The sequence below is a fragment of the Macrotis lagotis genome, chromosome 2 (assembly GCF_037893015.1).
Source record: "Macrotis lagotis isolate mMagLag1 chromosome 2, bilby.v1.9.chrom.fasta, whole genome shotgun sequence".
Taxonomy (NCBI): domain Eukaryota; kingdom Metazoa; phylum Chordata; class Mammalia; order Peramelemorphia; family Peramelidae; genus Macrotis; species Macrotis lagotis.
Window position 1 is genome coordinate 59289205 of NC_133659.1, and position 22574 is coordinate 59311778.

Below are 22574 nucleotides of genomic sequence, written 5' to 3' on the forward strand. Positions count from 1 at the left end.
AGCAAATATACATGAAACAAAACTTGGAATAATATCAAATTACAGTCCCACCAGGAGTTGCCTCAGATAGCAAATTTATGCTAATTGCAGTGTGGGGTCAGAGTATTATCATTTTCCTCCTATTATAAGAACAGTCAGCAATGAGCACATAAAAGGACATCTTATTTATCCTTTATTTCTAATATTAGAATAACTACATTTTGGAGTTTCACACATAAAGTGAATATGTGGTTGTTGCTTAGTCATTTTCAGTTGTGCCTGACCCTTCGTGAGCCCATTTGCGTTTTTCTTGGATCCTGGAGTGGTTTGTCATTTCCTTCTCCAGCTTATTTTACAAATTAAATGACTTGCTGAAGGTCACATAGCTAGTAAATGTAGGAAGCAGATTATGAACCCAAATCCTCCTGAATCCAGGTCTGGCCCTCAACCCACTGTGCCATCAAGCCCCTACATAATAATTAACTCCAAACTGCAGAAAAATGCTAATTACAGGAAGCCTTCAATGTTCTTCTACCAGTTAAACCCTGAGACAGAATGAAGTCTTTTAATCTAAATTCTATTGTTAAAAAAAGAATTGGTTCAAAGTTATAACTTCAATTTTTTTATTTTAGTTTTTTAGTTTTTGCAAGGCAGACAGGGTTAAGTGGCTTGCCCAAGGCGACACAGCTAGGTAATTATTAAGTGTCTGAGACCGGATTTGAACCCAGGCACTCCTGACTCCAGGGCCAGTGCTCTATCCACTATGCCACCTAGCCGCCCCCCTTTGACCATTTTTGACCACATATTTAATAACTAAATTTACAATCTAACAGCATCTAGGGGGAAAAAATGTTTCTAACAGCATCCATTAACTGTTTATGAAGTGCTTAATTATATACAGGATAGGACTAGTCAGCCAAAAGAGTAGTAGAAATGAGCTCAAGATAAATGTATGCTTTCTCTCCAGAGTGCTCCATGGAAAATACAAAGGCAGTGTGAAGTGTGGATCTTAGTCCAGAATTTAAACCTTTTCTATGGGCCCTTTCAACAGTCTAAAGGACAGACTGATATTTTAGGACACCAATTCTCTTCCTTCTATCTTGAGGTTTCAGAACCCAACATACAATAAGTTCCTTGCAAGCCCTACTGATGGTTAGATAGGGGTCCCTTGTGTTCAAAGAAAATTCCTTTGCCCAGGCATTGGGAGTATCCCAGGGCTCTCTGCCTTCTCCCACTTTCCCCAGCTAGTCTGTGGATGCCAAGACAGTATTCACTCCAAGTTTTCCCCATGTGTGCTCACATGACTGCAGCATTTCCAGGCAGTTACCAAAGCTAAGCTTGAGTTCTCTTGATTTTAAATTGTAGAAAACATCATTTGCAAGCTATGAAAAAATCTTTGCTGGCATTCAAATTTGAAAGGTTTTTAATTATGCATTGTTTTATTTTCACATTCATGTTTACATTGAGATACTTGTTTAGGGAGGGAAAAAAAATAACATATTGTGTTCATATCCTTTCCCTAAAAACCCTCTAAATGAACTCTCAGCAACATGAAAGAAAACAGACAGATTACCACTATAGTATTGGTAGGTTAAGTGGGGAAGGGGGGAGGAATTGGGGGGAAGTAGTGAGCTTAATAGAAAAGACTGGCTTTGGAGGCAAAGAACTTTGGCCCAAATCCTGCCTCTGATGCTTTATACCTGTGAGATAAGGGGCAAGTCCCTTCATCCCCCTGAACCTCAATTTCCTCACTGGCAAAATGAAGGGATTAGCCTATCAATGCTCTGAGCTGCCAACTCCCAAGAGAAGGAGAGTTTCTGTTGCCTATGGAAACAATCAGGGGGAAATCCTAGGGAATATATTATATTGGTACTGAAGGGAAAAAATAATTCAAATAATTAACTCTGATTTAGGCTCAAGCTTGCTAGAAACAATTTTATTGAATTTAATGTTAATCTGTACAAGGCTTTTCTAGGTTGGAAAGAGAGAGGTGTCCATGGCCTCTGACGTGAGTCTTTGTTCCAAGAAGATTTCTGGTGACATTCATAAAAATCTTGAACAAGGAAAATATTAAACAACTGTTTAGGCTTAACATACCAGAACTACTCAGTTACTTTCCCCTGACCACTCCCCCAAGGATGGAAAAGAATTCCATTCTGTGATTAATATTTTATACTTGAATTTCAAAGAGAAGATATGATCCCCAGGTGGGACTTGACACCAGTCAATTAAGGAGTTGAAGAAGAATTGATTTTATCTGGGGAGGAGTTAAATTTAATTATCACTTTTTGCCCATTTGAAAGGAAAATGTTCTCACTTTTTTAGAGAGAAAAACCTAAAAAGGTCTTGGGCAGTAGTATTACTTTTTAATATTTCTGGAGAAACAAAAAAGGAGGTTGGTTGTAACTTAAAAGTCACATTTGTTCTGGAAAGCAGACTCTCAACCATCTCTAGAAGTCACCAATAGTTTCATCAAAGCTTTCTAAATCAAAACTTAGGTAAGAGAAACCAAAGTATGAACCTGTCCCCAATACTTACTAGATCTTGGTTGAGTCACCATAATGTCTGTGAGCCTATTGGGACATGAATACAATAAGTACCTGTCTCAGGCTTGGAAGGAGAATCAAACGAGATAATAATATGTTGTAAAGAACTTTTGTAACCTTTAGAAACCCCAAATAAGTGTCAGCAACTAGAATACATTTCCTTCCCACCTCTGTTTCTACTAAGCTACGAGGCGACTAGCATCTGCACCCATTTTTGCAATTAAATGTCTGAGGTATCAAAACATGTGTCCATTTATCTTTGTGGCATAATGCATAGAGACCTAGACTTGGAATCAAGAAGACTTGAGTTTAAATTCAGAATCAGATACTCCTTACTGACTGAGTGGCCTTTAATCTTTGTTATCCTCTGGTTCCTTAACTGTAAAATGAGAATAATGATAATTCCTACCTCCCAGGGGGTGTTGAGGATCAAATGAGATAAAATTTATAAAGTGCTTAGGACAGTCTCTGGTACATCATAGGTGCTATATAAATAATTATTCTGCCAGGATCCTTCTGAAAATTTCCCATCTGCCTTTTGTACTGCTTCTGATTAATGATTATCAAGTATTCTTCTATGGAAGCAATTCTTTCAAAGGGAGGGAAACCAGTCAAGCTAGAAGGGGCAGTCACTTGAATCTGTCCATTGATTCGCCTGATCCAGAGATAAAAATTTAGAAAGAGCAATTAAAAAAATTAAAAACAGCATCAAAGGGATATTTTTCCCTGGCTGCTTTGCTCCATTAGTGATAAAATAATCCAACCTGGGTCCAAAAGAGGGACAGTAAAGTCTTCCTTCTGGAGAAAAGATATAGAAATTTTTCTCTCTTATTATAGTTATTTCATTCCTCTTTATGGTATAGAGACAATTCTGGTTTCTTGATCTTGTCAATTCTGTTTCTTCCAAGGTGGTTTGTAGGGGCCAACTGAACGACTTTATGCAGAAGGTTCAGCCCTACTAAATTCAGAGATTTATTACCAGTTCAGTCACAGGATAATGCCTTTTATTTTCACATTGATATGGTTATGAATGACTGTCTGCCAAATGATAGTTTTGGCCCTAATAAAAAATGAAACACATATGTTAACCTCCAGAGATTGCCCTAATAAAGAACAAATAGTGTTAGGACAATTTGTGTTAGCCCCCAGGATTAGATCTTAAGTAAAAACAACAGAGATTTCGTTAATGTACATGTTTAATAGTTCTCATAAACTCTGTAGACCAAAGTTCACATGAATGAGACTTTGGGGACTGGAGATCCAGAGTGAGATATTAGGACATATATATTTATGGGAAGTAGACAGAGCCATAGGATGCTTAAACAGCAGCAAATGTCATCACAGTTATGATTTGCTTCCCTTATTTTCAGGGTGACTGCCTCATGTTACATAGTCTCTGCTAAGGGAACAAGAATGCTTCTATCTTAACTCAGGATGTCTGGGCCTTGGCAATCATAAATTTCCACTAAACATGAGAGCCTCTTCTCCAGGATGTCTGTGCCATCCTGTCATAATAGGGGATTTATAGTGACTTATCAGAAATATAATGAAGCAAATTTCCTGTTTTCCAAGAAAAGAGACACTTTTTTAAATACTCATTTGAGGGAGAAAAGCAATTGACAAGAAATAAAAGTTTAAGATTTACTCATTTTTGACACAAGTCATAGAGAAATTGCAAGCTGTTGGTGAAACAATACTTGAACTGATGAAACTATATGGATCCCTAAAGTACTGAAATGCTATAATTGGAACTCCAAGGTGGGACAATGAATACAGTCCTAGAGTTAAGAAGATCTGAGTTCAATTCTAATCCTATTAGCGTTGTGACCATAGTCAAGGGACTTAACCTCTCTCAGCCTCAGTTTTCTTATTTGTAAAATAGGCATAATAGTGGCATTTACCTCACTGGTGAAGATAAAATAAGAATACATAAGGTGCTTTGCAGACCATCTAGTGCCAAATATATGAACTCTAGTTATTATCATTAGTCATAAAAATAACTAACATTTAGATAGTTAGGTATTCATTTGAACAGTGCTTTCTTCACAGTCCTGGAAGATAGGATGAGAATGGTCTTAATCCCCATTTTTATAGATTAGAAAGCTGAGATTCAGAAAGGGTTGATGATTTACCTATAAGCAAGGAGCTTGGTAGGAAGCAATCAAAGTTCAACTCAATTCTCCTGATTCCAAGTCTAATACTGAACTTTGGAAATAGTCTACTCTGAACAAAAGGAGATTCTCTCAACCTGTGACTGAAGATACATTCAGTAGTAGCATTAGAGATATCAAAGATTGGGAGGGGAGTGGATGAGAAAGACAAGGTCGAGGAGGGATATTGGGGAACCAATATTTGCTTGGAAGATACCCAAAGGGGCACAGGTGGGATGAGTAATTTCATTAAGGCCCTATAAGGAAACTGCACCAGGATGTGTGCAGGAGCTGACAGGAAAAGGAAGTTAGAAAGTTGACAGCTGTTACTAATAGAAAAAAAAGCCCAGATTCTTGGCAGAGAGGTAAGGACTATTCCTTGTGGACTCAATCTTCGGAAAAAAACAATCGTCAGGTAACATTTTTTATATTAATAAGATCCTGAAGTCAGAAGAGAGCTTAGTTTATCTAGTGGGATCCTTTACTTCATGATAAGAAAACAGAAGGCCAATATGCTACTTATGTGAGTCAGGCAGGTAGATGCCTTAAGAACTCTTGGGATTTAATCTCATCTGAAAATGGGGTCACTGATAGACCCCTTTTTATAAATGTTAGAGTGCTACACCTTATCATGCTATTAATTTTTTTATTGTAATTTGCCTTCAGAATGCAGATGGCTGATAGAAAGCTCAACTGATTGATCATTGTTGCTTTCTACTTTAGTACTTGCCTAAGTAGGTCTTGGACACTTCGTGGACTGAACTCCACCATTCCATTATATCAAAACCTTCTTCTTCCCCTTCCCCCCTCCACTTTTCAGTTCTCTTTTTCTTGTTGTTTCCCCAATTAGATTGTGGACAGGGACTGTCTTTCTCATTTTCTTATTTTCCCTAGCACTTAGCACAATGTAGGTGCTTAAAAAATATTTAATGGAGCCCTGTCTTTTCTACAATCAGAACAGATTTGCCAGATGGCTACTCCTCCAAAAAGAGACAAAAACACAAGTGACCAGGAGTGCCAAAATACAAAGGAAAAAGAGGACTTGGAAGATTCCTCAAAAGGTAAAAGAGAGTGCAAGGTCCTTGAAGGCAGGGCATATTTTACTTCTATCCTTGCATTCTAGCATATCTTTTTGCCAATACTTTCTCTGTTTCATCTCCCACTTTTCAATTTCCTTTTGCATGTTGTCTTCCCCCTTTAGATTATAAACTCCTTGAGGTCAGGAATTGTCTTTTTTTTTTTTTTTAGGTTTTTGCAAGGCAAATGGGGTTAAGTGGCTTGCCCAAGGCCACACAGCTAGGTAATTATTAAGTGTCTGAGACTGGATTTGAATCCAGGTACTCCTGACTCCAAGGCTGGTGCTTCTCACTACGCCACCTAGCTGCCCTTGTCTTTCTTCATCTTTTTTTATTTTTTCTAGCATTTAGCAAAATGTAGGTGCTTAATAAATATTTAATGGTGCCCTGTCTTCTTTCCTACTGATAGAACTGATTTCCAGGATGGCTACTCCTCCAAAAATAAGCAAAAGAACAAGTGACCAGGAGCTCCAAAAAGCCAAGGAAAAAGAAGACTTGGAAGATTCCTCAAAAGGTAAATGAGAGTGCAAGTTCTTTGATGGCAGGGCACATCTTCCTTCTCCCCTTGTACTCTAGCATCCCCACTTACCAAGACTTTCTGTTTCATCCCCCCTCCACTTTTCAGTTTCCTTTTGCATGTTGTCTCCCCACCATTTGATTGTAAGCTCCTTGAGGGCAGGGGCTGTCTTTCTTTTTCTTATTTGTACCTCTAGCACTCAGTACAATGTTGATGCTTAATAAATATTTAATGGTACCCTCTCTTTTCTACAAACAGAACTGATCTCCAAGATGACTACTCCTCCAAAAATACGCAAAAGAGCAAGTGACCAGGAGCTCCAAAACATCAAGCAAAAAGAGGACTTGGAAGATTCCTCTGAAGGTAAATGGAAGTGCAATTTCCTTGAAGGCAGGGACTATCTTTCTTTTTCCTGTTTGTATCCCTAGCACTTAGCAAAATATAGGTGTTTAATAAATACTTGATGGAACCCTGTCTTCTTTCCTACAATCAGAACTGATTTCCAAGATGGCTACTCCTCCAAAAATAAGTAAAAGAACAAGTGACCAGGAGCTCCAAAAGCTCAAGGAAAAAGAGAACTTAGAAGTTTCCTCAAAAGGTAAAAGAGTGCAAGGTCCTTGAAGGCAGGGCATAGTTAACTTTTATCCTTGTACTTCAGCATATCCTCTTGCCAATTTTCTCTGTTTCATGCCCCCACACACACACCTTTCATTTTCCTTTTGTATGTTGGCCTTCCCCCATGAGAAGCTCCTTGAGGGCAGTAATTGCTTTTCTTTTTCTTATTTTTTTTTAATTTTCCATAGTACTTAGCACAGTGTAGATGTTTGATAAATATTTAAGGGAGTCCTGTCTTTTCTACAAACAGAACTAATTTCCAAGATGGCTATTCCACCAAAAATAAGCAAAAGAACAAGTGACCAGGAGCTCCAAAAAACCAAGAAAAAAGAGGACTTGGAAGATTCCTCAAAAGGTATAAATGAGAGTGCAAGCTCCATGAAGGCAGGGCACATTTTATTTCTATCCTTGTACTCCAGCATACTCTTGCCAATACTCTGTTTTATTCTCCCACTTTTCAGCTTCCTTTTGCATGTTGTCTTCCCCCATTAGAACTTCTTGAGGTCAGGGACTGTCATTTTTTTTCTTATTTGTATCCCTAGTACATAGCAAAATGTAAGTGCTTAATAAATATTTAATGGAGCCCTGTCTTCTTTCTTATAAATACAACCAATTTTCATAATGTCTATTCCTCCAAATGGAGACTAAAAATCAAATGACCAGAAATGCCAAAAGGGCAAGAATAGTCTTCTCAACAGGTAAATGAGAATGTAAACTCCTTAAAAGAAAGAAATCAGGACTTAGTTGAGGACTTGCATACAGCTGGTGCTTAATAAATGTTTCTTAATTGCTTGAGTAGTTTAGAAGTTATTAGAGCTACTGAAGGGCTAGATTTGAATTTTCCCTTAAATACACAAGTTCATTTGGACTTCCCCGTGACCAAGAGATGAGGCACTCTTGGTCTTCCATAACTTAGTTTCTTCCTTTTAAAACTGGGAGCCATGTTCCTGAGAGAGAATCTGGAAAACTCGAGGAATTCCTGTAGGAGAAAATTTAGAAAAGGGGCAAAGTGGATTGTGGACTGTGATCAGCTGGATGATTCATTATTATTCTGAGGGACAATACCTGCCCCAAGCATCTTCTATCAGGAAAGGGTGCCTCCTCTGACTATCCTTTTCCTTGTTCTCTTCTTTGAACTTAAAGTGAAATGAAAGATAAAAGTAATCTTAATGTTCACATGTAGTTGCAGCAGAACAAATGGGATGGCTTCATCTCAACTAGGTTTGGGTTAATACACATTGGTTACCTCCAAATAGGAGCTAGGAAATGAATCCATAGGGCAAAAGTTGGAGGAGAACACCCTCTTTTTTTTTTTTTTTTTCCCTCATCACTTCATTTTCTCTTAAAGAACTTTGGTTTCCAGCTGACTTGGATCTCTTATCTGCCATTCCAAGAAGCCAGCTGACTCAAGTGGTAGTTTCTTGGCACAGAAGAATACTCAAACCCCTACAGTTTCTTCTGTTTTAAATACTAATGATTGCAATAAGGGACAGCTATAGTATTTTAATTGACCTACTGAGGCTTATGAATGTGGATAGAATTATTCCTTTTGTCTTATCCTGCCTCTGTTTTGGTCTTTTCCGTAACTCTTTAATGAGGTAGTCTTTCAAGTTCTGTTTCCTGGCTTTGCAGTGGGCTAACAGCTCTTCTCTTTCTCCATTCTGAGAAATTTTAAATCTTTTGTAATGGTTCCAGTTCCTTCTTGGATACTGACTTGACACAATTTGTGTGTGTGTGTGTGTGTGTGTGTGTGTGTGTAGAAATATATATATATATATATATATATATATATATATATATATATATATATATATATATTATAATGATAGAAGAATCTACTTTAGAGATTCAGCTACTCTAAATTTGTTTTGGGGGGTGGGGTGCAACTAGGTGATCCAGTAGATAGAGCACCAACCCTGGAGTCAGGAGGACCTGAGTTCAAATTCAACTTCAATAACTTAATAATTAAATATCTGTGTGACCTTGGTCAAATTACTTAACCCAATTGCCTTGCCAAAACAAAATACTTTAAGGGGATTGTCTTTGTCTCTTTGTTTCTTTGTCTCTTTTTTTCTCTTTCTGCCTCTTCTCTCAACCTTTTTCTCTTTCTTCTTCCCCCAACCCCACTTCAAAGTTGAGGAGATATGGAGAACTCTAGCAAATCATAATCACTTCATCCATCTGATCTAAGTTTCAGAAACCAAACTTTTACCTCCAAGACCTGGAGGCCCCTCCCAGGTGTCCCCTGATCCATCAACACAAAAGATAGATGTACCAAGCTCCCAGAAGGTCAAACCAGTTGTTCCAGCTGCTCCATCTCAAAAACCTGGTATAATGAATTCATTTACTTTGCAAACATTCCTGCTGTGGGCTGGTCTGTGTGGTGGGCTGGTCATTTTGACTATTGAAGTTGCTTTTGGAGTAGACTCCTTTAAAAGGAAGTGACTAACTTCTTTTTCTGGATCAGAAAACTAAAGACTAGAGAAGTGAAGTCTGTCTGGCTAGCTGAGACAAGGCCTGGAACTGGAGTTAAAGTTTCCTGGTCCTACTTTTTCTTTGATTCCTGTCCAAATTTTGCATTGATCTATTCAAGATTGTCAGCATGGCTTTACATAAAGAATAGGTCACGATCACTTTTTTTCTTTTGTTTTTGCTTTTGGGGCTGTGGGACTTATAGGGCAAGGGAAATGTTGTAGAGACAATTGACCTACATTTATCAAAGCATTTGTAAAAAAGATGGAAATGTGGACTAAACAGTAGTATAATTGAATTAGATTGAGTCCTGGTTGAATAAGGCCAACCTTTATTTTCCTTGTTATACTTAAAAGAGAACATATACTTAGGATGGAGAACATCTTGGTAATTAAATGCCTTTTTCGATAGGAAACTATGTGTGAAGCTAAGACTATACGTGTGAAGTTAAGATATTAGATCACTGCCCTCAAAGAGAATATTGTCTTGTAGGGAAAATGATACAAAATAAGGATTTGGAAATCACCTAGTGAGACTGCCACACAAACTAGTAGTATATAAGTTGAATCTAGATTCTACCCTTTTGTCAGATAAATGAAATGGAACATTGTGAGCTTAGAGGACAAAGGAATCATGTGACCACAGGCAAAACTTGGAGATCAGAGCTTTGAATGGACTTACTTGATTTTTCCTATCCTTCAAGAAACTTGGAGGAAGAGTAGTATTTCATCTGTATAAGGCAATGGACTAGATCAAGTTTCAATCTAGGCTCCTCATGGCTACTTGAGGTTTTCGAACAGTCCTCGAAGAGGTTTTGGAATCCCCTTGCCCAGAAATATAACAGGATTAACATGATTCTCAACTTGTGGGTAAATTGAAATGAACTCTTAATTTGAGTTTTAGACCATTGGAATAGAGTATTCCCCAGATTCCTTCCAATTATACACTTTTCAGAAATAAAAAGCTTTAGGAAGACTAACTCTTCTTTCTCCCTCTCTCTCTTTTTAGTTTCAAAAGGTGCTAAACATGAATGTGCTCCAAAGAATCCTCAGCAAGATAGACCACAGGCAACCTCTTCTATTCAAATGCAGTTACCCCTACTCAGAAAACTGAGCAGATTTCTCTCCAAACAGACCCGGAGAAGAACCCAGCCAACTGTCAGCAGAAACCAGAGGCAAGAGCCCCCTACTTTGCTTCAGGCTCCACTAGCATCTATGATCAGTAGGAGAGGAAGGTATCTCTATAGTACAACCAAGAAGCCCCGAGTTCTTGTCAATTATCAAAGGACAATGGCATCCTCTTGTCGTCATTGTAGAAGGGTTTCAAGGCCCCACTCATGTCCCTTTACAAGGATGACATCCCGTCTAAGGAACTTGGAGAGACTACTTCGATCTCCAGCTATTCAAAACTATTTGAACAGAAACTTACAGAGTCAAAGTAGGACCTCAGTTGGAAAACAACCTTGCAGCCCAACTTCAAAGAGACAGAGAAGGTTCAGGGATTTTAGAAATGAACCACGAGAAGAGGACTTTACTTTAGCATGTGAATACAGGGGCTTAAGGGGACCTTTTCAATGTCCCTGCTGTTCAGAAACCTGCAGGGATGGGGCAGATTTTGTTATCCATCTGAAAAAACATTCTGGTATCAAAGTTACTGTCATGGTTGATGAGCCTAATCTTTTTCTGTGCCCTTATTGTAAGCAAACCTTTGATGGTCAGCAAACTATACTGACACATCCATGTCCTGCCCAGTGAGCTGGGGAAGAGTACTATTCTTGGCATTTATAGATGTCATTTCCATTAAATTATAGTTTGCTTGTAGAGTGGGAGAGGACTGAGAGGAGGTAGGCAAGTTCTCCTTTGGTTCTGGGTAACAAAAGGACCTTTGTTTATGATGTAGTATCCCTGGTAGATGAGGGGATGTGGGGAATTAAGTAGACTAGTAGGAATAAGGAAAGGAAATGTAATATAAAATGGGAAACATTTGGAGGAAAGAAGTAAACTTGCCTCTGGGGAAAAAGAGATACCAGTCTCAATCCAGTCCCAGCATTTAGCTTTTATCTCTAAAATTTAGCAATTACAAAAGTCAAACTGTTAATCTACACAAGCAAAGCTATATTGAGAGGCTGCTTTTGGGGCGGCTAGGTGGTGCAGTGGATAGAGCACTGGCCCTGGAGTCAGGAGTAGCTCAGTTCAAATCTGCCCTCAGACACTTAATAATTACCTAGCTGTGTGGCCTTGGGCAAGCCACTTAACCCCATTGCCTAGCAAAAACTAAAAAAAAAAAAAAAAAAATGGCTATAGAGAGACCACATTTAAATTGGCTTTTGCCAGATTGAGGAGGTTGTTCTTAAAACTTGTAAACTTCAATTCAGAGGCCTAGTTCTCAGGTTTGTAATAGTGATATCTGACCTGACCACACTGTGTAAAGGTTAGGATGGATGGACAGAACTTTCTCTAATGTTATCTGTTGTATGGTCAAACGTTTTTAATCTAAATAAACTATTTTTCTAAAATCATATTTGAACACTACCATCTAAATGACTCTTTTTCTGAAATGTTTCCAAATGATTTTAAATGATCATTGTTAATACAGGATGACCTTAACTTGCAACAATTTGACCCCCTTGGACATCAGTGAGGCTTCATATTGTTATGTACTTGTAAGACTTTGCTTATGTCAAATACTCTCCAAGTGAGTGCAAAAACTTAGATACTAGGTACTAAAAGGGAGTAGGAGGGTCATTTCCATAAACCACGATGGACAGCACAACTCATAGTAATCTTCATAGAACATTTATTAGCGTACCCCTTCCAATAAGACTTTATTTCCTGAACCCCCTATGTGTATCATACATATGTTCACATAAACTGTGAATACCTGGTTTATATTCTGTCCTCCCTTCTGCATCATGGGATTCTTTCTTAACTCTTTGTTTTCCAGATGAAACTGAGACCCCAGAGGTTTTAAATATCTTGGGCAAGTCTCTCTGGTGTTAAATATTAGAGCTGAGATTTGATAGGTAAGGAATCAGTCCAGTTGAGCAGCAGATGAACTCCTCCTTCACCAGCATATCCTTCATGAAGGGATTGAATTATATGACTTTTAATGTCCTACCTAGCTCTGAATTTATTATCCTTTGATATCACAAATGACTATCTACCTTTGGTAAGCATATTTTTCTCCCTATTTTTAATGCCTAATGATATCCTCAATAATCATAACATTTTAAGGTTTGCAAAATACTTTGGAAATCTTATTAGGCTCTTATCCCTATTTTAGAGATGAGGAAAAGGTGCCAGAGAGTTTGACATGTTTAGGCTCCTAGTATAGTAACTGTCTGAGGCTGGATAGGAATACAAGTCTTCCTGATTTCAAGTCCACTGTACCTCCTAGCTAATCAGAGGAACATTGAACAAAGTTGTCTTTATCACATCTATCAAAGAATATTTGATTTTTGTTATAGGAGAGATTTTATAGGCTGAGTTTTACTTCGAGTCAAATGCTTTAAAGTTAACAACAAGGATAGGCATTTGTATTTTTATGAAATCAGGTATGGAATTGTCAAAATGTGATCTGCTATAGGTAATTCAATAATTGATCACTTCTATAGACTTTTTTGGGGGGGTAATGATATTACTGCCCTCCCTCACCCCTAGTCACTTGTTTTTCCTGTCTTTAAGAGGTCTTAAAATCAGTCATTCATTGCTTTAACATTATGCCACCATTAGCAAAGAATTCATCTGGCCTACATATTTTTCTTGACTACATCTCCATAAGGACTAGTTTCTTTTTCTAATGCCTTGTTACCTATTTTAGGAGCCCTAGTCATATGTGTTAAATCTGAAGCTTGAATGACAGAAGAAGAAGCCAGTGAAACAATTAACTTGCATCCAGAATACTACATTCTAAGCTTTGTCCCTAGTCACTTATCTACATAAAAGTTACTTAAAAAAAAAATAGGAAAAGTGAAAATCACCCTAAGGCAGGGATTCTTTTTTTTAAGATTTTATTTATATTGAGTTTTACAATTTTCTCCGTAATCTTATTCCCCACCCCTCACAGAAGGGAATTTGTCAGTCTTTACATTGTTTCCATGGTATACATTGATCCAAATTGAATGTGATGAGAGAGAAATCATATCCTTAAGGAAGAAACAAAGTATAAGTGATAGCAAGATCAGACAATAAGATCAGTTTTATTTTCCCTAAATTAAAGGTAATAGTCCTTGGTCTTTGTTCAAACTCCACAGTTCTTTCTCTGGATACACATGGTATTCTCTATCACAGCCCCAAATTGTCCCTGGTTGTTGCACTGATGGAATGAGCCAGTCTATCAAGGTTGATCATCGATAAGGCAGGGATTCTTAACCCAAAGTCCATAGACCTTCTGGGGATTCATGAAACAAAAAAGATAATATCTGAATTTTCACTAACCTTGATCTGAAAGTTAGCATTGCCTTCAGTGATTTAAAGACTTTATTCTGAAAAGACTTTTCATAGTCTTCTTCCAACTGTGGGAATGAGTTTTGAGTCAGAAAAAAGTAGCAAACTGAGGAAGAGACAAAGAATCTTTTCTGAAGTGAAATAAGTTGTCAAGAGTTGGGGGAATCACTTTTACTTCAAGTCTTCCTGGGAAGACTGAAGGATCACTTATTGGGGACATTGGGGAGAGGATTATCAAACAGGTCTAAGTAAAGCTATTTGACTTTATGGGCTTCTTTGTATTCATCATCATTGATTCTTAGGGTCAAAAGTAGCCCTCAAATCTATCATGAGTTGTGTCCAATTCTTCATGACCCCATTTAGGTTTTCTTGGTATTATAAATGTACTTGATCCAGAGTGATTAAAATGGCTTTTTAAAAATAAGCTTCTCTGTAGAGGAGAACCAATTTCCCTAGCAGAAAAAAGGTCCCAAATTGAGACAATGTTTGAAAGGCTTATTCCTCCCCTTTGTATCCATCATTGGTCAGGGTTATAATCTAATCAAGACACACTCACCCCCTAACATTCTCTATAATATTTTTCCCACCTTGGTCATCATACTAATGAGCTTAGGGGAGTGTACAGTAATATGTCACTTGGAAAGGACGAGGAGGACCCTAGGTCAACCCTTGACCAATTGAAGCTAATTTTTGACCTTCTGAGTAAAGAGGCTTAATGTTAGGGTGAGGAGCCTCATTCAGCTCAATGATTGGGCAGGGTCATTTCTTTTGTCTTGCACTCAAATCTCAAATACTTACTTTGCCACAGGCAGACCCCAGTCTTTGTAATGTGTGTGTATGTACACACACACACACACACACACACACACACACACATATATATATGTATATATATATATATATATATATATATGGAACTAATAATCTCTTCTTACATTCTGTAGAAGCCAAACACCCTAGATACTGGAGTGGTTTACCATTTCCTTTGCTACATTTACAGATGGGGAAACTAAGGTCAATAGGGTTAAGTAGATGCCAGGATAAAAATGTAGCAGAATAAAGGTTCAGATGGAACATGAAAGAAATCAGTAGAAGAACAACCCTGACCCTGAAGAAAGTTTAGGAACAAAAATGTTTATTCAAGAATTGCTGTGGTTAGCAGAAGCTAACAAGAAAGAAAGAATTAAAGGCAATATTTTGTTGATAGGGGGTCTGTTTTGTGCTTGAGGGCAGTGCTTACAGGATTCCTTGCCAGGGAGGGGCAAGGTACTTTACTAAAAGTTCACTGACCTCATCTAAATAGCCTGGATAATGGAATGGGGGGAGGGGGTGTCAGTCCTAATGTAAGGTATGAGATCCCAGCAGAGAGAACAGATTAATTATAGAACATATTTTTCTTAACATTTCCTTTATTTCAAATTGACCTATCCTGGTTCACACAGCTAGGAAGTATCTGAGACTAGATTTGAACTCGGGAAGATAAGTGTTTCTAATTCCAAGTCCAGAATTCTATCCACCTAGAAAGAAAGATAAGTTCTATTTTAGACATATTAGATTTGAGATACCTATAGGATATCCTCTTTGAAATGTCCATCAGGCACTTCATGAAGGATAATTCTACCTTAATAGAAACTAGGACTGACTATATTAGTTCTGAGAATCATCTGCATAGAGATAACCAAAGTGATAACCAAATCTCATATTTTGAGATTTTGGTAGCTTTCAGTACAGGAACACAGATCTACCACATTTTAGGAAAAAAGCCATAACTGAACAAATAGAGTAGAATCTAAAAGTTGTGACTATGTATTTATATTTGAATGTAGTAAAGATTTTTTTTCCTGTCCCATTCCCCCATCTCCCCTTCCCCCTTTTCTACTTCCCTGTTCTTTGTGTTCTATCATTTGAGAGGGAAAAAATGGATAGGTAGATTGGGCATGGTGTTTAATATGAGAAAATGTTTTGGAGAATTACAAGTGTTGTACAAAAAAATAAGCTATTAATGACCTGGTCACTTTAGAGCAATGAGATCTCCTACTTCACCTTCAAGGGCCCTATTGCTTTCTTCTCTAAAAGGATTTGAGTTAGAAGACCTCTAAAGTTCCTTCCAGTTCTGAGATCCTATGATTCTAGAAAATAATACCTTCCCAAATCTCTAATTTCATTAGTATTTATTCTTTTCACCTACACAGATAGCATCCTTTCTGTTACATGAGGTTCCAAGATGGAAAGCTAATCAGTTGGTGATTCACCTTCTGCTCTCTCATCTTAGATATCAGGTAACAAACTCATGTGCCCCTCTCCAGAGACCCTATCAAAGCTAGCACATCTCTGCCGTAGAACCCAGGAGAAGCTGAGGCCTCCACACAATCATTCAATCAGCATTTATTAAGTGCCAGATATTTTGCTAAGTGCAGGAGATACAAGAGATAAGACACATCACACTATAGAATGAGATGTAGATTTCAGTGGAGGCTTATTTTATCTTATTTTATTTCGGTCCCTTATAGACAAGGGACTTTTACAAATGCTATGACCTTTGATCCTCACAACAATCTTATGGAGTAGATAGGGAAAATAGAAAGTAGTATCCTCACATTATATAGGGGGAAACTGAGACTCAGAGAGAGAGAGAACCTTGACTAAATGCATAAAAGCATTCTCTTAAATTCAATTCATATGCTTGACATGGCATCAGCTCCCTGATATGTGATCTTCAAAAATGAAGGACAAGGGGGCAGCTAGGTGACACAGTGGATAGAACACCAGCCCTGGAGTCAGAAGTACCTGAGTTCAAATCTGGCTTCAGACACTTAATAATTACCTAGCTGTGTGGCCTTGGGCAAGTCACTTAACCCCATTGCCTTGCAAAAAACCCCTTAAAAAAAACAAAAAATAAAAAAATGAAGAGCAAACAAGTCAATGACCAAGTCAGAACTCCTGATTCTTTGTCCATAGCTCTTTTGCACCACAAAATGATGACTTTACTTTGTAAATATACAAAAGGTCTAAGAGGGAGCTTTATAACTTAGATAGAATTTAGTAGATAAAATAAATAAATCATTTAAATGATTTGCTCAGGATGACAAAAGTCAGTTATTGTCAGAGGAAAGATTTCATTCTTGCTCTTCTGACTTTAAGTATCTATGCTTTTCTAGTCCAGGGATTCTTTTTTTTTAATTTATTTTGAGTTTTACAATTTTCCCCCTAATCTTGCTTCCCTCTCCCCATCCCCCTCAGAAGGCAGTCTGTTAGTCTTTACATTGTTTCCATGATATACATTGATCCAAATTGAATGTGATGAGAGAGAAACCATATCCTTAAGGAAGAAAAATAAAGTGTAAGAGATAGCAAGATTACATAAGATATCAGTTTGTTTTCCTAAATTAAAGGTAATAGTCCTTGGTCTTTGTTCAAACTCCCACAATTCTTTCTCTGGATACAGAGGGTATTCTCAATCACAGATAGCCCCAAATTGTCCCTGTTTGTTGCACTGGTGAAATGAGCAAGTCCATCAAGGCTGATCATCACCCCCATGTTGCTGTTAGGGTATACAATGTTTTTCTGGTTCTGCTCATCTCGCTCAGCGTCAGTTCATGCCAATCCTTCCAGGCTTCCCTGAATTCCCATCCCTCCTGGTTTCTAAAAGAATAATAGTATTCCATCCTCTAGGGATTCTTAAGTTGGGTTTCATAGACCTTCAAGGGATTCATGGATAGATTATGAAGAGGCAGGAGGAAGGGAGTGGATTCTATAAACTTCAACAGGTTAAGAAAACAACATCTTTATTTTAGCATAATTGGTGTTCTTTGTAATAATATATGTTTCATTCCATATGCTTAAAAACATTATTTTGAGAAGTCTCTTATCTTCTTCCCTAAGGGAGAAGAATTGATAGGCATCCTATCTACTTGATGCTCTGGATCAGAACCATACAGGACAAGGATCCATATGCTTTCAGGAAGCTTGCTTAGAACACAAGGTTTGAACAGGACTGCATCTCTGAGCAATCTGCTATGATTACTGAGATTGGAAGGCAGCCAGATGGGACAAAGTAATGCTTCCCCTTACAAATGCTCAGTTCTTTCTGTTCTCATTCTGGGCATATTCATTTGCCCTTCTCACTAATCATTCCTCTTGTCTTCTGGTATTACTTGTCCAGAATTCTCAACATCACCAGTGATGATAACTGGGTTTAGAAAGAAGGAGGCAGGGGTAGTACAGAGCTGAGTGAGATTATGGGGAAAACCTAGAAGAAAGTATTCTGTTTTAATATAGGAAATGGTCAAAGATGGAGGATAAAGCACACTGGATTTGAACTCAGACTGAAGTAGGGGAAATACTGGATAAAGAAATATGTTTTATAGTTATTAATTTGTACTCTCTATACTGTCCATGTATTTCCCCCAATACACATCATACTGCCAAAGCAATGAATAAACTTGTAGTAACTTTCAGTAAAGTAACTTGCCCTTCCCAGGCAAAAGACAAGCTCCTATCAATAAAACAATGGATCCTTGCCTTAGCTTGAAGAGACTAACTCTTTCTAGTCACTGCCCCTCAACATATCTCACTTTATCTCCCCTCATCAACAACATATCTTCCCCCACCTAAGACCTCCTTAAAAAGCTCAGCTCGCTCCTCATTTGAGCTGCCAGTCTTCCTTTGGAGCAGTCTTTGTCTGTTCTGGCTGAGCCAAACTGTCCTGCCCCATACCCTTTCTTATTGCTTATACCCCATAGCTCCTCTGCCTTTAGAAGACAGCTCTGGAGGAGTGTGATCCCCTTTCTCTACTACTTATCTGGTCTCCTACCTATGCTGCTTATTTTGCAGTGGAACTAGACATCTCAGGAGGAGCTTGAAGCTTTCTCCCCATCTCCTTCCAACTCCTGTTTTGTTATTCTCTACTATTTATCCCCTGGTTGCTTGTCTTCCTGTGAAGGCAGCCCACTCCAAATAACCTCTCACACTCTTTCCTCCCTCTTAGCCCAGCTTGTGACTGTTTCTTTTTAACTCTACTGCTTCTATTAAAGCTCACTATTTTGCTGCTTCTTCAAACAACTTAAACCTGTGGACTTTTGGTAGTAACTTCTTTTTTTAAAATCCTATTTATTTAAGGTAATGGGACTAAGAATGACTTGCCCTAGCTGTGTGACCTTGGGCAAGTCACTTAACCCTATTGCCTTGCAAAAAAACTTTTAGAAAAAGAGTGACTTGCCCAAGGTCACACAACTAGGCAATTATTAAGTGTCTGAGGTCAGATTTGAACTCAGGTCCTCTTGACTCCAGGGGGTACTTGGTAGTACCTTCTTAATTATGTAGTAAATTGTGAACTTTTTGTATGCACCTGTGAATTTTTCTATAGTAACTTGTAAACTATTTGAGTAACTTGTGTGAATTAAAATTTAAGCCTTTCTTATTCTCCTCAGTCAGAGAGATTGGTGAATTGTTCACAAAACAAAGTTGCATCTATCCTTAAAGCCCTCTTCCCCCAAGTCCATTTCTTCCAGTTCCATCCTTAAGCCTCCCTCTTCCCTAGGCCCCTTTTTCCTGGTTCAAAATGACCTGGATAGGGGCAGCTAGGTGGCGTAGTGGATAAAGCACCGGCCTTGGAGTCAGGAGTACCTGGGTTCAAATCCGGTCTCAGACACTTGATAATTACCTAGTTGTGTGGCCTTGGGCAAGCCACTTAACCCCATTTGCCTTGCAAAAAACCTAAAAAAAATGACCTAGATTCATATCTAAGTACAGCTGCTTATCAGGCAGAGGATCTTATCTCTCTTGGTCTCAGTTTCCCAATCTGTATAATTTGGAGGTTGTAATAAAGATAAGATCTACTTTCCTCCCTAAATTCTATGATCCTATTTCTCAATTTTATAGCTTATCACCACCCAATTACCTTTGACATAGAAATGAGATTTTCCCAGTCATAGATTTAATGAGAAACAGGGGGGTTCTTGTCTAGTATTATAATAATAGCTAGCATTTAAAGAGGGCTTTGAGGTCTGCAAAGTGCTTTTATAAATATTTCATGCTATCCTCACAACAATTATTATTCCCATTTTACAAATGAGAAAACTGAGGCTGAGAGAATTCAAATGACTTGCCTAGAATCACATAGAGGCAACATTTGAATTCAGACCTTCCTGTGCCACCTGGCTGCATTCTTAACTAAAGGAGAAGTAAATTAAAAAAAATTAAAAGATAGGTGAAAAAAAGGTCATGGAATAAGGACAAATAATATTGATTCAGGACCTTCTACAGGGCTGACCCCAGTCTTATGAAGACAGGAACTTTTGTTTAACTTTTCTTTGTATTCCCTCTCTTCTTCCTGTAGCAGTCAGTCTATAAAGGGTTAATAAATGCTTCCTTAACTGGGCTGTGCTAATAAGTACAGTTTATCTTTAATTACCCGATATCATAAGACCCTATTCTCTTTTGCCTTTTTATTCCTCTATGGCCAACCCCCAGGACCATGAGCTTGCAAATTATTATAGAGACTCATCCCTAAATCTTGATGCCTAACCACTCAACTTAGTTCTCTCTGTGGTAGTTTCAAATATCAGTAGAACAAAGTCATATTATAGCAATATTTTTTGAGTTGCAAAGAACCTCAGTGATAATAAGATCCAATCACTTCACTTTACAGATGAGTAAACCAAGGACCAGGGAAGTAAGTGGCCTACATCGCTGTCATTCAAACCAAGATCTCTTTACTCTAAATCCATGACTTTTCCCATCTCTCCTTCCTTGTATCTTCTCTTTTCCAGATAAAAATGTTCTGTATTCTTTATAGAACATTCTTTTCCATTGTCTTGCCTTTGGTCGACTTCCTTTGGACACTCTCTGTTTCCTTATGTCCTTCTTCAAATAGGGAGGCTAGGACATAAAATTTGAGCATATTGAAGGAAGCTGAAAATTGAGCCGGGTTTAAAAGGGTTTCAACCAATATGCAAGATCAGTTTATTTTTAAGCATTTCACAGAGTGTCTCCACAGGGTGCTCTTCTCCCTCCTGCAGTAAATTCTAGGCTTTAAATACATACATAGCTGTTCTATCCATAACTGGTTTTTTTTTTTTTAAGGTTTTTGCAAGGCAGTGGGATTAAGTGGCTTGCCCAAGGCCACACAGCTAGGTAATTATTAAATGTCTGAGGCCGGATTTGAACTCAGGTACTCCTAACTCCAGGGCCTGTGCTCTATCCACTGCACCACCTAGTTGCCCCATAACTATTCTTTTTGCAAACAGTTTACCTTTTTATGAGGAAAAGGCATAAAACAGAGTTTGTAAGTAGCACCAGGGGGTGTTGTCAGTCAATATGAAGTAAATATAAGGCATGGGCTTTTGAGAGGTGATTCTCTTTGTATTGGTATGCCCACAAGGCAAAGAGAAGACAGTTTCTTTTATCAAGGTAGTTGGCAGGCTAAGAATCAGGAGGATGGGTTCTTATTTTAGGGGAACATTTCTCTTGAATCTAGCTGTTGCTCATTTTGACAAGAATACAGTGGCTTAGGCTATATCATTAGGGACCCGGATTAAATATAAGGAAAGGTTTCCAGACTGCAAGGATTTGTTTGGAAGAGTTTTACCATACTGGATATGGAATCTTCTCTACCTCTGTAGTCTTTAAAAGTAGGTGTGATTTTAAAAAAAAAATTATTTAGTATTTTATTTTTCCTAGTTACATGTAAAAAACATTTTTTAATGTTCATTTTTAAAACTTTGAATTTCAAATTCTTTTCCTTCCTCCTTCTCCTTCCCCCTCATTGAGAAAGCAAGCAATTTGATTTTAGGTTATAAATGTGTAATCATGCAAAACATTTCCATAATAGTCAAGTTGTGAAAAAACATAGCCACCCCCTCAAAAAAACCCTAAAGAAAACTCAAGAAAAAAATAAAGAAGTAAAAAAAAAAACACGATGCTCCAATCTGTTTTCTAAAAACTATCAACTCTTTCTCTGAGCATGGATAGCATTCTTCATCATAAGTCCTTCAGAGTTATCTTGGGTCATTGTATAGCTGAGAAAAAATAAGTCATTCACAGCTAATCATCAGTAGGTATGATTCTTGTGTGATTGCTGGGTAGTGGGATGGAATGATCATCTCTCAATCCTCTTCAACACTAGGATTTTGTGAAAGAATATTTGTCTGTTTAGGAGTACTGACTCACTTTAATATAGATACATTTTTACTTGGTATTTAAGTAAAAACTCTAATAATTAATTATCTAATAAAAACTCATAATTATTGTGCTACCTTTCCAGGGGGCAGATTTGCCTTCACTAGTCAATCAACAAACATTTTTAAAAATGCCTACTATTGTTGCTGGGTAAAAATTTAGCTGGCTAAAGGTTTTGGGTAGAGCATGAAATAATTCATGTAAAAGACTGACTGACCCAGAAGAAATTTTAGGGATAAAAAACCAGTTTATTTAAGTATTATTGTGATTAGCAGAATCTAGGAGTTTATGGAAGGTTTAGTGACTTTCTATTTTAGTTTGAAACCACTGCTGTGCATTATGCTCACTCTCAGTAATAGAGTAGAAGGAGAAGCTAAAGGAGAGGAAAAATAGAGGTAGTTAGAAGTTCCTGAATCCCTTGAGGGGAATTAGCAGCAAGGGAAGCCACATCTAGGACAGAAGTTCCCATGAGAGGATAAAAATAAGGAAAGGTTTGGGAGCTCCTCAAGAATGGGCTAGCTTCGGGCACCTAGGTGGCATAGTGGATAAAGCACCAGCCCTGGAGTCAGGAGTACCTGGGTTCAAATCCGACCTCA

The 22574-nt window shown here is 37.9% G+C and overlaps 1 protein-coding gene across 5 annotated transcripts; it reads left to right on the plus strand.

The window, feature by feature from the left end:
* The first annotated feature begins 4779 nt into the window (after nucleotides 1-4779).
* Nucleotides 4780-11851, plus strand: LOC141512731 (uncharacterized). 5 transcript variants are annotated; one of them, XM_074221895.1, is made up of 8 exons: nucleotides 4780-5090; nucleotides 5637-5736; nucleotides 6161-6265; nucleotides 6527-6631; nucleotides 6762-6866; nucleotides 7134-7238; nucleotides 9075-9212; nucleotides 10364-11851. In XM_074221895.1, exons 2-8 carry the CDS (start codon nucleotides 5646-5648, stop codon nucleotides 11107-11109), a joined length of 1395 nt encoding a protein of 464 aa, XP_074077996.1. In that variant the 5' UTR covers nucleotides 4780-5090; nucleotides 5637-5645; the 3' UTR covers nucleotides 11110-11851. The 5 variants fall into 5 exon arrangements, with proteins under 5 accessions (XP_074077996.1, XP_074077997.1, XP_074077995.1 ...); XM_074221896.1 differs by having other exon boundaries at nucleotides 4780-5040; nucleotides 5632-5736; XM_074221894.1 differs by having other exon boundaries at nucleotides 4781-5090; nucleotides 5632-5736.
* The last annotated feature ends 10723 nt before the right edge of the window (nucleotides 11852-22574 follow it).